At 44.8% G+C, this 16852-nt stretch overlaps 1 protein-coding gene across 1 annotated transcript in view; it reads left to right on the top strand.

Moving 5' to 3' along the window:
• LOC119382625 (cytochrome P450 2A12) overlaps window positions 1-14212 on the top strand; it is a 17036-nt gene extending 2824 nt beyond the window's left edge. Inside the window, exons 3-10 of the mRNA XM_037650411.1 lie at window positions 2846-3075; window positions 4824-4948; window positions 5546-5652; window positions 6240-6541; window positions 7366-7478; window positions 8885-9143; window positions 12046-12236; window positions 13534-14212. Coding sequence (XP_037506339.1) covers window positions 2846-3075; window positions 4824-4948; window positions 5546-5652; window positions 6240-6541; window positions 7366-7478; window positions 8885-9143; window positions 12046-12236; window positions 13534-13712 — 1506 coding nt within the window. The 3' untranslated portion in view covers window positions 13713-14212. The remainder of the gene's footprint in view (window positions 1-2845; window positions 3076-4823; window positions 4949-5545; window positions 5653-6239; window positions 6542-7365; window positions 7479-8884; window positions 9144-12045; window positions 12237-13533) is intronic.
• The last annotated feature ends 2640 nt before the right edge of the window (window positions 14213-16852 follow it).

Here is a 16852-nt window from a genome sequence, read left to right as displayed (position 1 = left end):
TCGTCGCGTAACCTATAAACGACAGTCCCAAAGTTATACACCTAACCACAACGCGCAAATGTATGAGAGCCTTCTTTTTACCACCGCGCCGTTAAAAGGCTATATTCACATGAGATTTAATACTTCCCCTCTTTATGACAACGCCAAGTGCACTTTGCAATGCACTTGAACCACAGCGCGGAACCTACACTGATATGACTCTCGTTAACGGAGGGTACGACGACCACACACAGCACTCTCGACAAGTGCACTCACTTATCTTATTACAGTACATATATAGCCGATCAAGGCTAAATACTTGTTTACATCGTGTTCGGCATACGTACGAGCGGTTAAAGTTGCACTAACGCAATGGAACAAACCGCCCTTTGAGGACCTGCATGACGTACGCGCACATGCGAACACAACGTGGCTAGCAGACGACGCACGGAGCAATCCACACTAGGCGTGGTTCAGCCAAAAGCCGCCAGGCGGCGACTCCGCTCGATCTCGCGGCCAATAGTAGAGCTGTTGGAATTCGTGGATGCCTCGGTCATTTCGTCGACAACATGTCTGTCGACATAGCCGGCGACATGTAGGAACCTGAAGACACCCTTCGCGTTGGTGACGTATAGGCCGTCGAGGCTGGTGGGCCTGAATAGTGCTACGTAGACCAACATCAGTGGATGGTGTTTGTCGTATTTGTCTACAAAGTGGCTGTCAATCAATCTGGCATCATACACGGTCAGCATGAGGCCATCGCCCAGCCTCGTAAGAAATGGAGAGGACACTAAAGTGCACTAAGTGCACTTTAGTGTCGCACCGAAAAGTGCACTAAGTGCACTTTACGGTGCGGTGATGTGGATATCATATGTAACTTTCGTTAATGTATTCCTCCGGGGTCGAGCAATGCTTCAATATGGCTTGCTGAATCATAGGAATACAAACGTAATGTTTATTAGACTGCTATAGAAACGGAGCCAACACTGGAACTACAGACGTTAATCTGATATGACGCCTGTATCGTAGGAGTATCATGTAGTGTTTATAGCTTTCTTGTAAAATTAGATAGCCAGCACCACAACCATAACTGACGTTGCAATATTACGCCTGCGTAGGCTGTTTTTCCAAACTAGTTTTATAGACATGGCGTGGCTCAGTGGTAGAATACCTGATTGCCACGCAGAATGCTTGGGTTCAATTCCTGCTGGGATCCTATTTTTCATTCTTTCCATTCGTTGAGTCAACGCTGCCGATGTTGATTTTCCTTAACGCTCTAGCATTTAAGTTAACAATGTCTGTTCTCGCCGTTCCTGGGTCTATATAAACTGTCAATCACCTGTGGCGCATACCCGTACAGCGCGGCCCGTGGTAAACGGGTATGTGCCACACGTGTCTAGTGGAAAGGGTTTGACGACGTACGCGACAAGATTTTAACGTTATTCATGTCATGACCCGGCAGTCATATTCGTCAAATCCTCTTACCCTCCCATGCAAATTTTGGTCTACACCAAGTTAAGGAGGCGATCATGAGAGCACCCAGACGTAGGCGGCTAGATAGATAGATAGATAGATAGATAGATACGTAGATAGAAACGCTCAAAGTGCCAGAGGTTCGCTAAGAAATGCTTCGCATTTAATAATCAGCCTGACTACGCCCACTGCAGGGCAAATGCCTCTCCCATGTTCCGCCAATCAACCCGGTCCTGTGCTTTCTGCTGCCACGTAATACCTGCAAACTTCTTAATCTCATCTGCCCACCTAACTTTCTGTCTCCCCCTCGCGCATTTGCCTTTTCTTGGAATCCAGTCAGTTACTCTTAATGACCAGCGGTTATGTTGCCTACGCGGTACATGCCCTGCCCATGTCCATTTCTTCTTCTTCATTTCGATTAAGATGTCCTTAACACCCGTTTGTTCGCTGACCCACTTTGCACCATTCTTGTGCCTTAGGGTTACACCTACCATTTTCCTTTCCATTGCTCGCTGCGTCGTCCTCAGTTTAAGTTGAACCCTCTTTGTAAGCCTCCAGGTTTTTGCTCCGTAGGTGAGTACCGGTAAGATGCAGCCGTTATATACTTTCCTCTTGAGTGATGATGGTAAAATACCATCCATGATTTGAGACTGCTTGCCGAATGTGCTCCAACCCATCCTTTCTCCTAGTTACTTCAGTCTCATGGTTCGGCTCCGAGGCTACTACCTGTTCTAAGTAGACGCATTTCTTTACGAATTACAGTGTCTCGCTACCTATCGCGAAGCCCTGCTTTCTGCCGAAACTGTTGCCAATTACTTTAGTTTTCTGTATATTAATTTTCGGACCTACCGTTCTTCTTTCCTTGTCCAATTGAGTAATCATGAGTTGCAATTTGTCCGCTGAGTTACTCATTAACGCAGTGTCATCAGCGAATCGCAGGTTACTAAGGTACTCTCCATGAACTCGTATCCCTAACTCATCTCAATCAAGGGCCCTGAAAACCTCCGGTAAGCACGTGGTGAACAGCATTGGTGGGATCGTGTCTCCCTGCCTGACACTCTTCTTTATTGGGATTTTGTCGCTTTCTTTATGGAGGACTATGGTGGCTGTGGAGCCGCTGTAGATTTCTTCCAGTATGTTTATATATGGTTCTTTGACGCCCTGATTCCATAGTGCCTGCATTACTGCTGATATCTCGACTGAATCAAACGCCTTCTCGTAATCTATGAAGGCTATATACAGGGGTTGGTTATATTCCGCGCATTTAGCTATCACCTTATTGATAGTGTGAATGTGGTCTATTGTCGAGTAGACCGATGACATACATAATCCATTTTTCTGGCATATGCTGAAGCGTACACAGTGCTTTAAACGATCGCTTACTTTCCTACAGGCCCTCAGAGGGGAATTTTGCTGGTCGACGATTGCAGTGTGGGTGACCATCTTAACAACTGGACTACTAGCAATGAGAAATCTTGCTGTAAGCAAGGGAACAGACAGAAAAGGCAAGCGCCTTCCGCCCGGTCCGAGCGGACTACCGGTGCTTGGCTACCTTCCATTCGTGAGGAAATCGTATCACGTGACTTTTAAAGAGCTGAGCGACCATTACGGGCCAATATTCAGGCAGGTGTCCTTTTTTTTTTTTTTTTAGTATGACTGAGCAAACTGTAGCGAAAAGACTCATGTTAGGCATAGTGGGTAACAGTTACAGCGTATGTGTACTATTCAAGCGACTGCACATGATTCAGTGCTACTGAATGTATAACTGTGTACCTCTGTGATAAGTTGAAGTTTTGCGGCCTCTCCTCTATTTAATACCCTCACTTGAACGACTTCTGAATCAATAGATTCTGTCAAAATTTGTGCCTACCATGCGATTCTGTTTCCTTGAGCATATAGAATTAGCAGCAGCAACAAAACCTTTTGGAAACAATATGTACGAGTACGGTGATTCTGAGATATTTCTTGCGCTAACTCTGAATCACACTTACAGTAAATGATAGCCAAGACTGTAACCCCACATTATTATTAACCCCACGTGTGCTAAGGCCGTAAAGTAAATGCACTCTTTCGCTTTACGAGTCACCTCAAAAGCTTCCGCAGTCAGATGCGCAGAGTAATTTTCAATATGATCTTTATCTGTAGTCCTTCAGTCTCCTGAACGAAGAATGTTTAAGGACCGACAACCAATTTTTATGGTACCTGTTTCCTTTAGTGCAACGGAAAGCTTACCGGCCAGAGTGTCTGATCAGGGAAAGGTAACGCGGAAAGCACCGTGAACGATTTATAATGAGAGGTTTTCGATCTGTGGCGACTGTGAAGTCGCGCACACAACACATGCTAGAAAGAGCGGGCGGTGAGCACGGCAGCGGTTCGCGTTTGTGCGCTTCGGTTTGCTACGCATGCGTGCACTCCGCATGCGTGCGCCCTGGCTCGACATGTTGCGCAGTTGCCGCTTCTCAGCGTCAACTCCTGTTTATCTCGTAAGCAGCACCGAATAGAGCGGCGATGGGTAACAACATGCATGCTCTAATTTTGAGCACTAACTATGGTGCGCATGAAAGCATCAGACTACGTACAGCAAAGCGAGCGAGTCCATAACCTAGGTTCAAGGCTCGTCCGCTAGGCTGCGCGATATACCGGTGTTTTGTGACTTTTAGACGCGAGTTAAAAATACTAGTAAGGAAGAGGAGTGGGCGGGTTGGAAGCGATGCGTACTTGGAAAACCAGCGCGAACACGACGGAGACACAAGACGAGAAGGACGCCGGACCAGCGCTGTCCTGTGTCCTTAAAAATAAAAATCCTACGCAGATCGCGAAAATGATGTTTGAATCCGTCACTATAATTCACGATTTTTAAGATTTCTACCAGGATGTAATCACACTTTCTGACCAGTCGTCGATTCTTTTAACAAATACGTAAAAATTACCTTGTAATGACAACTATCACGAACCGAAATGGACGTTGATCGGCGATTGAAATCTCCATTACTCGTTTGATTTGGCGGGGTCGTTTCATGCGTCCGCTCGGCCGTGGCGCTTGTCGATATCTGATATGCATCAGGTCCCATCGGCTAGGTACGGCTAGGCCATAAAGGCGAAACTACCTGCTGTTCATATGCAAGAATGTCAGCAGCGTAATTGTCTTAAAAATTAATGAAAGTATCGAGCTAAAACGTTTTACAGGAAGTGGAAAGTGTTAGAGAGCTTTCAATGCCCCTCGAATACCAGTAAAAGAAGTATTGCACATAAAAATAACATTTAAAGCAAACCTTGCATTTCTATTGCCTAATGCAATCGTAAGATATAACTTTTCTTTTAAATAGAAAGTTAATAATTTTAGTGCAACAATAAAATTATGATGCTTGCAGGGTCCGCCTGGGTTCCAAAGATGTGGTTGTGCTAAACGACGTCGCTTCTGTCCGGGAGGGACTCAACAATGAAGATGTTCTCTACAGACCCGAAGACTTTGTGTTCCGGTATCTCGACACTAAAGGTTTGGCACACCATCATACTTGTGCTTGCCGTCCTTGACACGTTTTACTGTTTTCATCGCAAGCAGCAATAGAGTCGAAACCCGCGATAACAAACGGGTGTATGCGCTAAAGAGAATTCCATATATAAAGTAATTCACTATAGCAAAACTTGCATATACGGTGAGCTTAAACTTATGTGAGGCGTTTGTTATACTAGAGTTTATTATATCTAGAGGAGAGAAGTAAGAAAAGATGTAAGAATGACATTTATTTATTCAAAATTCTTCTTTTACCTTGAAATCTTTCTCAGTGTCACTAAGAAAGGAGTTATGAGTACGCTAGATTGCTCTAGCACAATCGAGTAAGAACGTATTGAACACATACAAAACCAATGAAAATAACTCTGGCGAACGGTGCGATTGCGCCATGCAATCGCACCGGCTTTATGGTGTTGGCAAAGGACGCCCCGAATTCGACATATCGAATGCTCAGTCAGTTTTGCATGCTTATTGGTCAGTAACATTTGCGTGATAGTTATAGAGTATTATTCACATTATCCGACTTAATGATGCTCAGAATTCACAATATTTTGTGATTTGTCCTCCGTTTGTCGTCAGGAGTTGGAGGTTTGAACGGAGAAATGTGGCAAGCGAACAGAAGGTACTGCTTCCAGGTTCTGAGGAACTTGGGCTTTGCCAAGAAATCCATGGAGAAGCACATGCAAGTAAGAGCGAGTTCACTCAAAAAGTGTTTATCTGGGGTGAGAAAGGATAATGGGAATATCGATCTACATATAAGATTACCACTCATGTACTTATATGTAGATGCATAAAGAACCCCGGTGGTCAAGATTAATCACCAGCTCCGCACTACGATATGCCTCGTATTGAGATCGTGTTTCAGCATGTTAAACTTCCGATGACCTCGAGGTTATACATAATCGCGAGGTCGTCGATGAAAAAGCGAAGAATGCGGACGAATGATCGTTTAATTTGGGTAACCATAGCTGCTGAAATTAAACCACTTATCTGCTCTCTCCGCTTTTCCCTCCCCTCACCATCTTATACTGTGTCTTGTTCTTTCTTAGCTACCTCTCTTACAGGTGCATTGTTAGAAATTTGTTCAGTGAATCAGGTTCAGTGCTTTACACACCAAAAAAAGTTGATATTCGGTCTGAAGTAAAACTAAACATTATGCTGTGCGAGCTAAGGGCCAACGATTGCTTAACATAAGGCGAAAGCGAAGTTGTTTGAACGATTAGACGAGAATGCGAAAGATCCCTTTTCCCCTCTTGTTCCTTCTCGTACGCAGGAGGAAATTCAGAGCTTTACGAAGCTCCTGGAGCTTAGCAAGGAAAGGCCCGTGACGCTGGCGCAGCAGCTTACCGCCAGCGTGGCTAACAACATGTCGGCGCTGGTGTTCGGCGAACGCTACGACCACCACGATCCCCGTGGTCGCCTAGTAGCGGAACTGCTCACTAACTTCCTGCAGAACGCCAACTTCTTCTCGTTAGCCGATTTCCTGCCCGCAGTCCGCTTCTTCGCTTTGTACCTCCCATGCACGAGGCTTCGCAGCATCAACTACGTTTTTAAGGAGTTCAAGAAACTTATCAGGTAGGTTTATACTGTCATGTGGTTGTGACCGTGAAAAAAGCAGGATCAATCGGTAAAGATGACACGCTTTATTGGGCGAACTTGTGCCCAGCAAAAAGAAAGGGTCAAATTAGAAGCAACACTCGCTGTAATACAATGATAACGGCGAGCGCAGGCGTCGGGCGTCGACGAATCAGCTCGTCTGTGAAATGCGTCAGCTAGCTTTTATAGATGCTTTATCGAATATTCCAGCGTTATCGCTGATGCTCACGTTAGATCTAGAATAAATTCGGTTACTCGTGTCTTGCGCGTAATCGAAATAATCGCGACGTTTCCAAGCATTGTGGCGAAGCTTACGGCGAGCGGTGGTAGTAGGTCTTTGTGGGTGAACCCCGATCACATTGAATAATCTACGTGTCAATATACGTCACTATGTTGCAGCCACCTTCGTATCCCGAACTGTCAGAGCACTAGTATTCTCACTATTGGCGCGTTAAGAAAGTGGCCGCACCGTTGCATATGTTCTGTTAGCTCACCTTTGTATGTATCCTTTGTACTTTGGAGGCACGGTCGTATTCATTTATAAAAAAATATCAAGCACGTCCTTGTCAGTGAGTTCGAATTAGACTACGCAACTTAAGAAAACAAGTTGTTAAGAAAACACTTCCAGACGGAATTTTTCGAATTATGAGGAACATAATTTTAATAATGACATCTTTCTTTAACGCTAGAGGCTCGTAAACCTGCTGATTCTGCAAGGATAACTGTTAGGCAAACATAATCAGCTATTTAGTACTTATTGTAAAATGCGTTTACAAAAGTTATCTTTGTGTATTGTGTTACAGAACCGAAATTTCGAGTCGGGAACAAGTCATGGACCAATATAAGGACAGAGACTTTATAGATGGTTATTTGAGAATGGTCAAAGAGAACAACGGCGATAATTCACACTACACCTGTAAGTACTTCAAACCTCCCTGGAGGCCATAGGGACAACTTTGTCATGTGTTATAAAGACTTCGTACTTGGCATATAAAAGACTCATAAAGGCGCCAGCTTGCCAGACATTATATTGCTCCTTCCTGAAGTTCGCCTTATCTCAGTTCGACAAATATGTATCTCTGGCTATCATAATATCGTTCTTCATAATACTGTTCCTAATATCACAATATTACCCTCACTTGAGACCTTCTTTGAAGTTCTTTTTTACCAATAAATAAGCTTTTTGGTATGCAAAAATCAATTGATATTTCGCCTGCAGGACTAGTTCTCTAGCATGGCTGTTACTTGAAAGTATAATCTCGACGCACGTTGATGGTAAATACTAATTGATTGCCGAGAAATTCTGACCTAGGAACCAAACTGCAGTCTCACTTGTGTATACACACGCTCTCACGCACTTCTCTGCTGTTGTCCAAGGATTTCTTATTTTGTTCATGTAAGTTACAGTTTTCACGGACATAAACGTTATCATGCAATCTATTTCTTTTGGTCTAGTGCTAGTTCGCAAAATTCCATGGTGCTTCTTCTCGAATAACATGCATACGACTGTTAGCATAACATCATGGGATATGAATAAACGATTCACGCATATAAAAAATTATAGGCTTGCGGAAAAGTTTTATTAACCCCCTAAAGGGGCCCTGTAACACTTTTTGAGCATGGTCAGAAAACGCTGCCGATCGGTAGTCGAGGCTCCCGGAGAACACGCGAGCCAAACGTCAGAGCGCAGCACGCCGCCTGGAATATACATTGAATTCTCAAAATCAGCCAAAAATCGCTCCCTCTTCTCTCGACAAATGATGCTATATACTCAAAATCACTGCGTCATATACGCAAGTGCCAGGCTGTTGGCTGATTTGAGTATTTTTGAGCAGAACAGTTATTGTGGTCGCCGCGGGATGCCGCCACGTGCCCGCGCGCGCACTCGCGATCACACTAAAAGTCAGCCGCGTGTTGGAAGAAAAAAAAAAGAATAAAAGAAAGCTCTCAACGTGATGACGCGCGCTGACGAAGGATCGCATCTTCTTGCTCCCTTGTAACCCCCCCCCCCTTCCTTGCGTATCTTTCAGTGCGCTCGCTGGTGCGAGAGGAGAGAGAAAGCGCTTGAAGCGCGCGACAAATCTGTAACTCCACTCATACTTGACAGATTCTGAAATTTTTTGCGCATGTGATTCACGAAGCGTCATGCGTTTACATAGTGAGACTGTTCCAACTCAGAAAAGTGTTGCGGGGCCCTTTTAAGAGAATTCAGCTTTTGGCGTACGTCTACGTCGGGACACTAAGTGAAAAATAAAGGATATGCGTGTATTGTGACAGACAGCTCTGTTCCTCATACGAATAAGAGCTGTAACTTTATCGCAGTGAAGACTCTGGAAGCCAACTCGATCAACTTCTACAGTGCTTCAACCAACACAGTTAGGACAGCCATCCTGTGGAACCTGTACATTGCGGCCAGTGACCCCGATGGACACCAGGCGCGCATCCAAAGGGAGATAGATGCCGTTGTGGGCAAGCTGAGGGCGCCTGAGTGGGATGACCGGCTGCGCATGCCGTTCACCATGGCCTCAATAATGGAGATGCTACGTTGGAGGACAATATCACCCCTTGGCATAAGCAGGACGTAAGTGATGCACTTGTACGATGAACGAACGAACGAACGAACGAACGAACGAACGAACGAACGAACGAACGAACGAACGAACGAACGAACGAACGAACGAACGAACGAACGAACGAACGAACGAACGAACGAAGAGGCAGAAACACACGCACGCACGCATGCGCACGACGCATACGCCAAGCACAAGCACACCCACACTTCCAATCTAGTTAATTAAAGCTAATGAACTTCATCTAGCAAAAAAGTAAAGAAAAATAAATATTTAGTTCTAATTGTCACGATGTGAATTAGTGAGCTGTAGATAATCGCAAGGGAGGTAAAAGTTTAGTGACGTCAGAATACAAACTCGCGCCGTGCGCAAAACTGCACATCACGTGGTTGCTTATTTCAGAGGAAGAAAGCCCGAGCCGGATGCAAAGTGAGATGGGACTATATGCTCCTGCGCACAAGGTAGCAGCGCACACCAAACATTAATACCCTGTAGAAATGGAAGCTGTTACAACGCTACAACTGCCCATGTATGCGTATATTACTTGTGTTTCTCAATGAGCTTCAGTTGCCAGTAGCGCGTCACTGTGTCTTCTCCGTTCCTCCTTGTATTTTCGCCCTTTATTTCATGATGCACGTTTACCAACTCGCCCAACTTTTCCTGTTAGCATAACCTGTAATTTCTTTCTGGGAGGCGGTTGGGGGGCTGGCCCTCTTTTTGTATATTCCTCTGCGTGTTTTTTACGTGTGTGTATATGTACACACATACAAATTGTAAAGATTTCGGGAAAAGGGGGGATGGGCTTTGAAGACCCCCTCCTTCTATGCTGTCTCTGGCTACGCAAGTGACACACAAATGCATATCGGCACTCCAGCAACGCTTCCAAAGCAAAAAAAGTAGCGTGTTGGAAACTTGGATTTGCATAAGCAGCTTTTGTGTCTTGCTCCACATCCTGTATGCTAAGAGCTATATATAAATAAATATACCGACATATCGTATAAACAATATCTTTCGGATAAGTCGTGCGCAACAATTTTAGTAAGAAATATTCTGTAGGCGACCCTATATTCTGGATTAAGATGTTTGGTAGTGGCACTCGCACGCCGGCGTTCGTGTGCATTGGCGTATTCCTCGTGTTAACTTTGTGTCTCGCGCGCTGCTGAAGCGAATCTCAGAGGCCACGTGTAAACAAGCGCGTCGTTGAGATCTGCTCCGCCAGGTGCCGCAACGATCCCAGCTGCTCACAGTCTTTCCATGAAGTCAATCAATTAATTTTAATTAATTCTTTGGACATTTAATTGGTTGTTAAGTAAAGTTATGCGCCGATATCGCATGCACCCAATATAACTCTTAACTTGAGCCAGCACCATCGATTTCTATTTCTTGGAAGACTTCTTATGAATATTCCTAATACCGTAAGCAGTGCTCGACCTGATATGTTTGGAAGAGAAACAAGAATGTCACTCGGTGCTCGTGCCACTAAAAAAAAAACAGCCTCTGACATATAACTTTATGAAAACCCCAACTCTGCGACAAATCGCACGCAAATCGCAATCGTAAATGGCCTTGCATATTCGTGCTCGTGCCTGCACACGCAGTAGACATTCTAGAGCAGTGGTTCTCAAATGGGGTTCTGCGGACCCCAGGGGGGACCGCGAAGCCATTCGTGGGGACCGCAAAACCCATCCTCAAAAAAAAAAAAAACACCAAAAGACGCGTTTTTTGGAGGCACACTATGCCCCGTGACAGCGGCCCCTTCCGCGTTTTTCGTATGCTTCGCCGCATAATATTTTTTGCATTGCGGTGGAGCTGACTTATGTTTCCCCTTCTCCATGAGATGGTTGTAAAGCTTTTGTTGCGGTTTTGTACGACATATGCACGCAAGCATGCTTTTTCCGGGATTGCATATGTTTGAAGAGCAAACATAGAAACAGGTCGAATGCGGCTGCAAACCGCTCAACTTATTTGACAAGCTGTTGAGATCAAATCGTGGTGGCTCTTTAGTTTGACCATTCTTTGCCAGGAAGAAATAACCGGCACCTATTTCACGATGCATGTCGTGTTAATTTATGACCCCCCCTCCCCTTTTATCTCACTGCAAGGGGTCCCGGAAACATCCATGGCTGAGAACCACTGTTTTAAAGGGACACTGAAGAGAAACAATGAATCGGTTTAGATCGAGAAATTGTGCTCTGAGAACTTTATTGTCGTTATTTCGCCATCATAGGTTTATTAATAGAGGAGAATATGAAGTCCAAAGTATCATTTTCAATATTTCTCGCCGGTATCTCCCCGCGTGACGACACGGATTTCAAAGTGTATTTATCGTATTTCGGCGCCATTGGCTCAACAAAATTACCCCAAACTTGGTATGTTAAGTCTATGGCCCCCCTCAAAGGACAATGTACTTCATTTTTACCGGTTAGGAACTACATATTCCCTAGTAGGCGCCGTCAAAACATGTGAGGTCACGGCGAATGGTGCGGAAACTTCAAGGTGGCGTCGCCACCCACATTTTGTTTTTGCGCGTTTTCTCGCTTACTAAGCGTCTTCTCGCAGCAAGCGTGGTGTTTTTGGTATCGTCAAAGAGTACTTTACTAATATGAAAAAAAAAATCGTTTTGCTCTTTAGTGTCCCTTTAAAGGAAGTCCACAGCAAACTGTTGAAATAGCTTGACATACTTATCCCTTTATCTGCTGCCTTTCGGCACATGCCCCTTTAATAAGCTTACTGTTTCTTTCTCTCCAGTGACCGAATCGGTTATGCCACTGTGGATTCTTGTTTTATGTAAATGAATTTTGTTTGCGAAATGTAGTTACGACTGTGTTTGAGCTCGTATTTATTGAATGAATGCGCGTTTGATTACGTTTCTTCCTTTGTCTATTAAGTTTTGCATGTTTCTTTTGTCTACAGAGCTGCAAGAGACACAGTTATTTGTGGTTACGACGTGCCAGCTGGTACTGTTGTGGCAGCTAACTTTTGGAGTCTTCACAATGACCCAGCGTACTGGCACTGTCCATCCAAATACGACCCAACGCGATTCCTTAATGCAGATGGCACAGCAGTAAAAGAAAAACCGATGGCATTTCTTCCATTTAGCATGGGTAAGTGTGGGACGTTTCGTCAAAGGAGATCTTTGATAACAGGAGGAACAGTTATATCTTTACCTATCATAAACTTATAGTGTAGTAAAAAGTCTATACGAGTATTGAAGGACTCAGGAGGTAGCACTAGAGCAGTTGTTCACACTTTGTGTCGCCAACTGCTCTGTGCTTATGTTAGGTTAATAGCTTTCCCAGAGAGGGGGGTGTTGTGAATGTAGGTACTAAATAACTCAGTAAATGAAGCCATAGCGTTGCAAACACAGGGACCAAGGAAGACGACAGGACTTACGCTAATGTCCTGTCCTCTTCCTTGGTCCCTGTGTCTTCAACGCTATGGCTTCTCTGAATGTAACGAACCAACTAGCCCAAAAGTCTGTACTCTTGAAATAAGTCACTTAGATTGAGGGTGATGCCGAACCCGTCAGCGTACATGCCCCATCAAATACATTGTCCATGACTTCGGGCATATAGACAGTACGTCAGCTAGGAGCTGAACAATGAGCTGTTAAGACAAAGCCTGTGAAGTTCTCTATCATGTAGACCCCAACTTCTTAGTCCCAATATAAACGGCTCTATCAGAGTCGGCGGTGCCGAATGACTATATTCATATAAACGAATGTATGTAGAAGTGATGCTAAAGTTGTGAGCGTTTGTGGCCCAGCATGGATATCGTCTTGACAGAGAGACGTACACGAGCTTATCGCTAAATATTGATATCAGGACATGATATGAGATGCTCGAGTATTACGTAACAGATTGCTCTCCTCTGATACGAAGTGCGTTGCAATTTAGGGACCCGGCTTGTCGTGCATCCATGTGGTGGGGTCAAGTTCAAAATCAAGTGGTCAAGACAAGCCTAAAATATGGCTAGCAGTGCTCAAAACGGGGTTAAAATAAAAGAACAAGGTCTAAAATAATATACCTAACAGAAATAACCAATAAGTAATCCCAATAATTCACTTAAAGTCGCTAAATACGCTTCGGAAATTTGCGGCTGACACCCGCGCCGCGCAAGAGAGATCGCCACTGTCTCGCCAGGCGCGCGATTGCTCCTCTCACCGGCGCTTCTCCGGCGCCGGTGTTATGAAGTCCTGCGAGAAATCATTCATAGAAAGAGAATAACAACAGCTCAACGGGAATCGCTAGGTGCTCGTGCTGCGCACTTGCTCAGGTTTCACTGTAGTGGAGCTGCATTTAGCTCAGGATTTAAAACTACACCAACTGCTACACAAGGACATGAACGCTGCATTTTTTAGCGTGACCGTTGACTCACGTATTTCATCATTTACTTTCGCAGGAAAGCGACGGTGCCCGGGCGAGACCCTTGCCATGATGGAAATCTTTCTTTACACGACTACAGTGCTTCAGAAGTTTAAGGTACTTCCTGATGAGGAGAAAGAGATCTTGCTGGACGGACATGACGTCCTTTTGAATGTAATGGACGATACCCAAGGGCTGCGTTTCTTATTGCGATGAAACTTAATACGTAATTTTTTTTTGTATCCAGAGCGACACCTTCACTAATCTTCACGTTTTGGCTAATCAAGATGAGTTTCTGCCAGTAGGACGCTGGGCGCCGTTTTGCACAAATTTATATGAATAATTCTACATATCGCCAAGACATCTAAAAACATTTCTGAGTGAATATGACAAGCTGCAGCAAGAAACTGCTACTTTTGGATTTCGTTTTGTTCAAACATGGTTCAAATAATTTTATAAGGAAGAAAGTCTTGGACATGACTTCTGACAGATTTCCACACCTTAAATGCAAGTTTCTTGCGTCCACAATTGAGCTCGCACGTATATGCTGGGACTGCGAAATGTGTTTATAATGTGTTCGTTAAATCAAACAAACAAATGTGTGCGTGACTTATCTGTTAAAATTTTCTAATACATCGATTCTGTAAGACTGCACTGTTTTAATATTTTAGCTTCCTTATTGTTCACCAACGTATTTTAATTGTTGTTATTACAAATACACAAGTTGATCACACCAATCTCATAAAACAACAACGACGACAACACTTCTATTGCTGCTTGCTACTACAACTACTACTACTACTACTACTATTACTACCGTTTTGCACAGGAGGCCCAAGGTTCCCAGTGCTAACAGATTTGTATTTAGCGCCATGCCGATATAGGGCTACAAATTCTAAAGAATGTTAAACAAAGTGAAAAACTTTGATATTTGATTGTTCTTCACAATTCTGACTTAGAAGCAGCTGCGCTTCATCAGAAACGGAAAAACAGTAACGTGTTCAGTAAGCATATCGTTCTTGGGTTCCAGTTAGGAGTACATCTCAAAATTACATTACTTCAATTCTCAAGAGTATTAGCTGTTGTCAGCCCTAATAACGAAATGATTGCAAGGCCAGATTTCTCCGTCTAGCCTGGCTGCCGCTGACATTTACCGACGTAGTGAAAAAGCGTGGGCTCGTTTGCAGCGTGGTCTCGTTTTCTCGATTCAAATGAGACGCCGCTTGAATAAAAAGAAAGTCGAGGCGAACAGAACTGAACACTTTATGCGACACGCTGCTCGGAGCAGACCTTCAGAAGGTCGTTCTTTCGAAATTTCAGTGTGTGGTTCTCCATTTCCGCGGGACATAGTCGATTGCGAAATACAATAAACTGCGGGGCTCAGTTTCGTGTCTGTCGGCCTGGAAAATATGCAGGCCAGCTGGAAACGACGCCGACAAGAACACCATTCTGTGGCGTGAGACAGGCTGACAATTACATCCACGCGAAAAAATATGAAATGCCAGCAAGAACAGCTGGGGATGTTGTGGCTATGGTTAGAGACGTTTATAAATGGTATTATATATATACATAAAAGAGTTACATAAGGTTTCGACAATGGGTACTCGTGCTGTAATGAAGAGTAATAATATTTATTTACTTTTCTCTGCGTAAGTGGCCGTTTTGAAAAAGAAGCCGTGTCGACAAATCTTGAATAGCTCTTGCGAAACTAAGCTTCTAAATTCACTCCCGACAGTATCCGCAATCGATTTCGCCCCCTTTTAGAAAGCTCGTTTTCGAGACGATCATCTCGACAACGCTGGACCTCTCGCGCACGCACGGGTTGTCGGCTGTGACGTCATACTCTCGCTCTGCGCTAATTTCCTTATTAGTTAATGTTGGAAGTTGGGCTGGTTGGTTTTGACTTGAATAGATTTTTTTTTCCAGCGAAAATATGACAGGGACGAATAAAGATGCTGCACAGAGGACGCTCTCTAGAGTTCATCTGAAATTTTACTGCGAACACATGGCATACGAAGAGATCACACACACACACACACACACACACACACACACACACACACACACACACACACACACACACACACACACACACACACACACACACACACACACACACACACACACACACACACACACACACACACACACACACACACACACACACACACACACCCGCGGACGGCGACACTTCGCTACATTACAGCCACCGTGGTGTTCCCCAGGGTGGCGTACTTAGCCCTGTGCTATTCAACCTGACGCTAATCGCTCTCCACGAGCACCTGCCAAGCACTGTCAGGCTGTCAATGCACGCAGACGACATCTGCGTTTGGACGTCTGCAGTGACACGTCTACAACTGCGAGCACGAATTCAAAGAGCGGCCACTGAAACTTCCATTTACCTCCGTAATAAAGGTCTAGAAATTTCCTCTGAGAAATGTGCACTTGTGGCATCTACGCGCGAGCGCGCGCGCGCGCGCGCACACTCACACACACACACACACACACACACACACACACACACACACACACACACACACACACACACACACACACACACACACACACACACACACACACACACACACACACACACACCACACACACACACACACACACCACACACACACACACACGCACGCACGCACGCACGCACGCACGCACACACACACACACACACACACACAAACACACACAAAGTTAACTGATTGTAGCGTCATTGTTACAATAAAAGATACACCTGCCAAGCTCTTTATTCATCATTGTCTTATTATCCCAGGTAAAATGTATTCAAATTTCTTGATAGTTTTAAGCTCGTGCCATGCTTATTGTTTTGGAACGCTACGGCCGTTGCAAGCAGATGAAGCAGCCATCTCTTTCGCCGTTGGACAAACCACAGCCACAGTCATCATTGCGGACTCGAAGCAAGCGTGCCGTAACTTCATTCCCTACAGAGCAATTCCCTACAGAGCACAAACGATAATCTCCGAGCAGCCGCTGGTCCGGGCAATCACGACCTACTCGCTTTAACGTCCATGGAAACGATACCGCCAACCTCTTGACCCGTGAACTATCTCGCCGTGATCCCAAAAAGCAAGCAGCAGAGACTGATCTCATTGGCAACGTAACAGGATACCGCAGCGCTACAGTTTGCAACTACCCACCGACCTATGAGCGCAGAAATAACTAGAAACTTCGGTGATACGATCACAGCTCATACGAATTTCGGGGTGATATGAATTTTTCGTTGGTCCCGGCCAAGGCCCATTGGCCTGCAGTGTAATGGAGTACGGTAGTTGCGAACCGATTTTCACCCAACGACGTTTGATACGAACGCACGCTACCGCCCAGGCACG

Source organism: Rhipicephalus sanguineus, chromosome 2 (assembly GCF_013339695.2).
Source record: "Rhipicephalus sanguineus isolate Rsan-2018 chromosome 2, BIME_Rsan_1.4, whole genome shotgun sequence".
Classification (NCBI taxonomy): Eukaryota; Metazoa; Arthropoda; class Arachnida; order Ixodida; family Ixodidae; genus Rhipicephalus; species Rhipicephalus sanguineus.
This window is presented reverse-complemented; position numbering and strand designations above follow the sequence as displayed.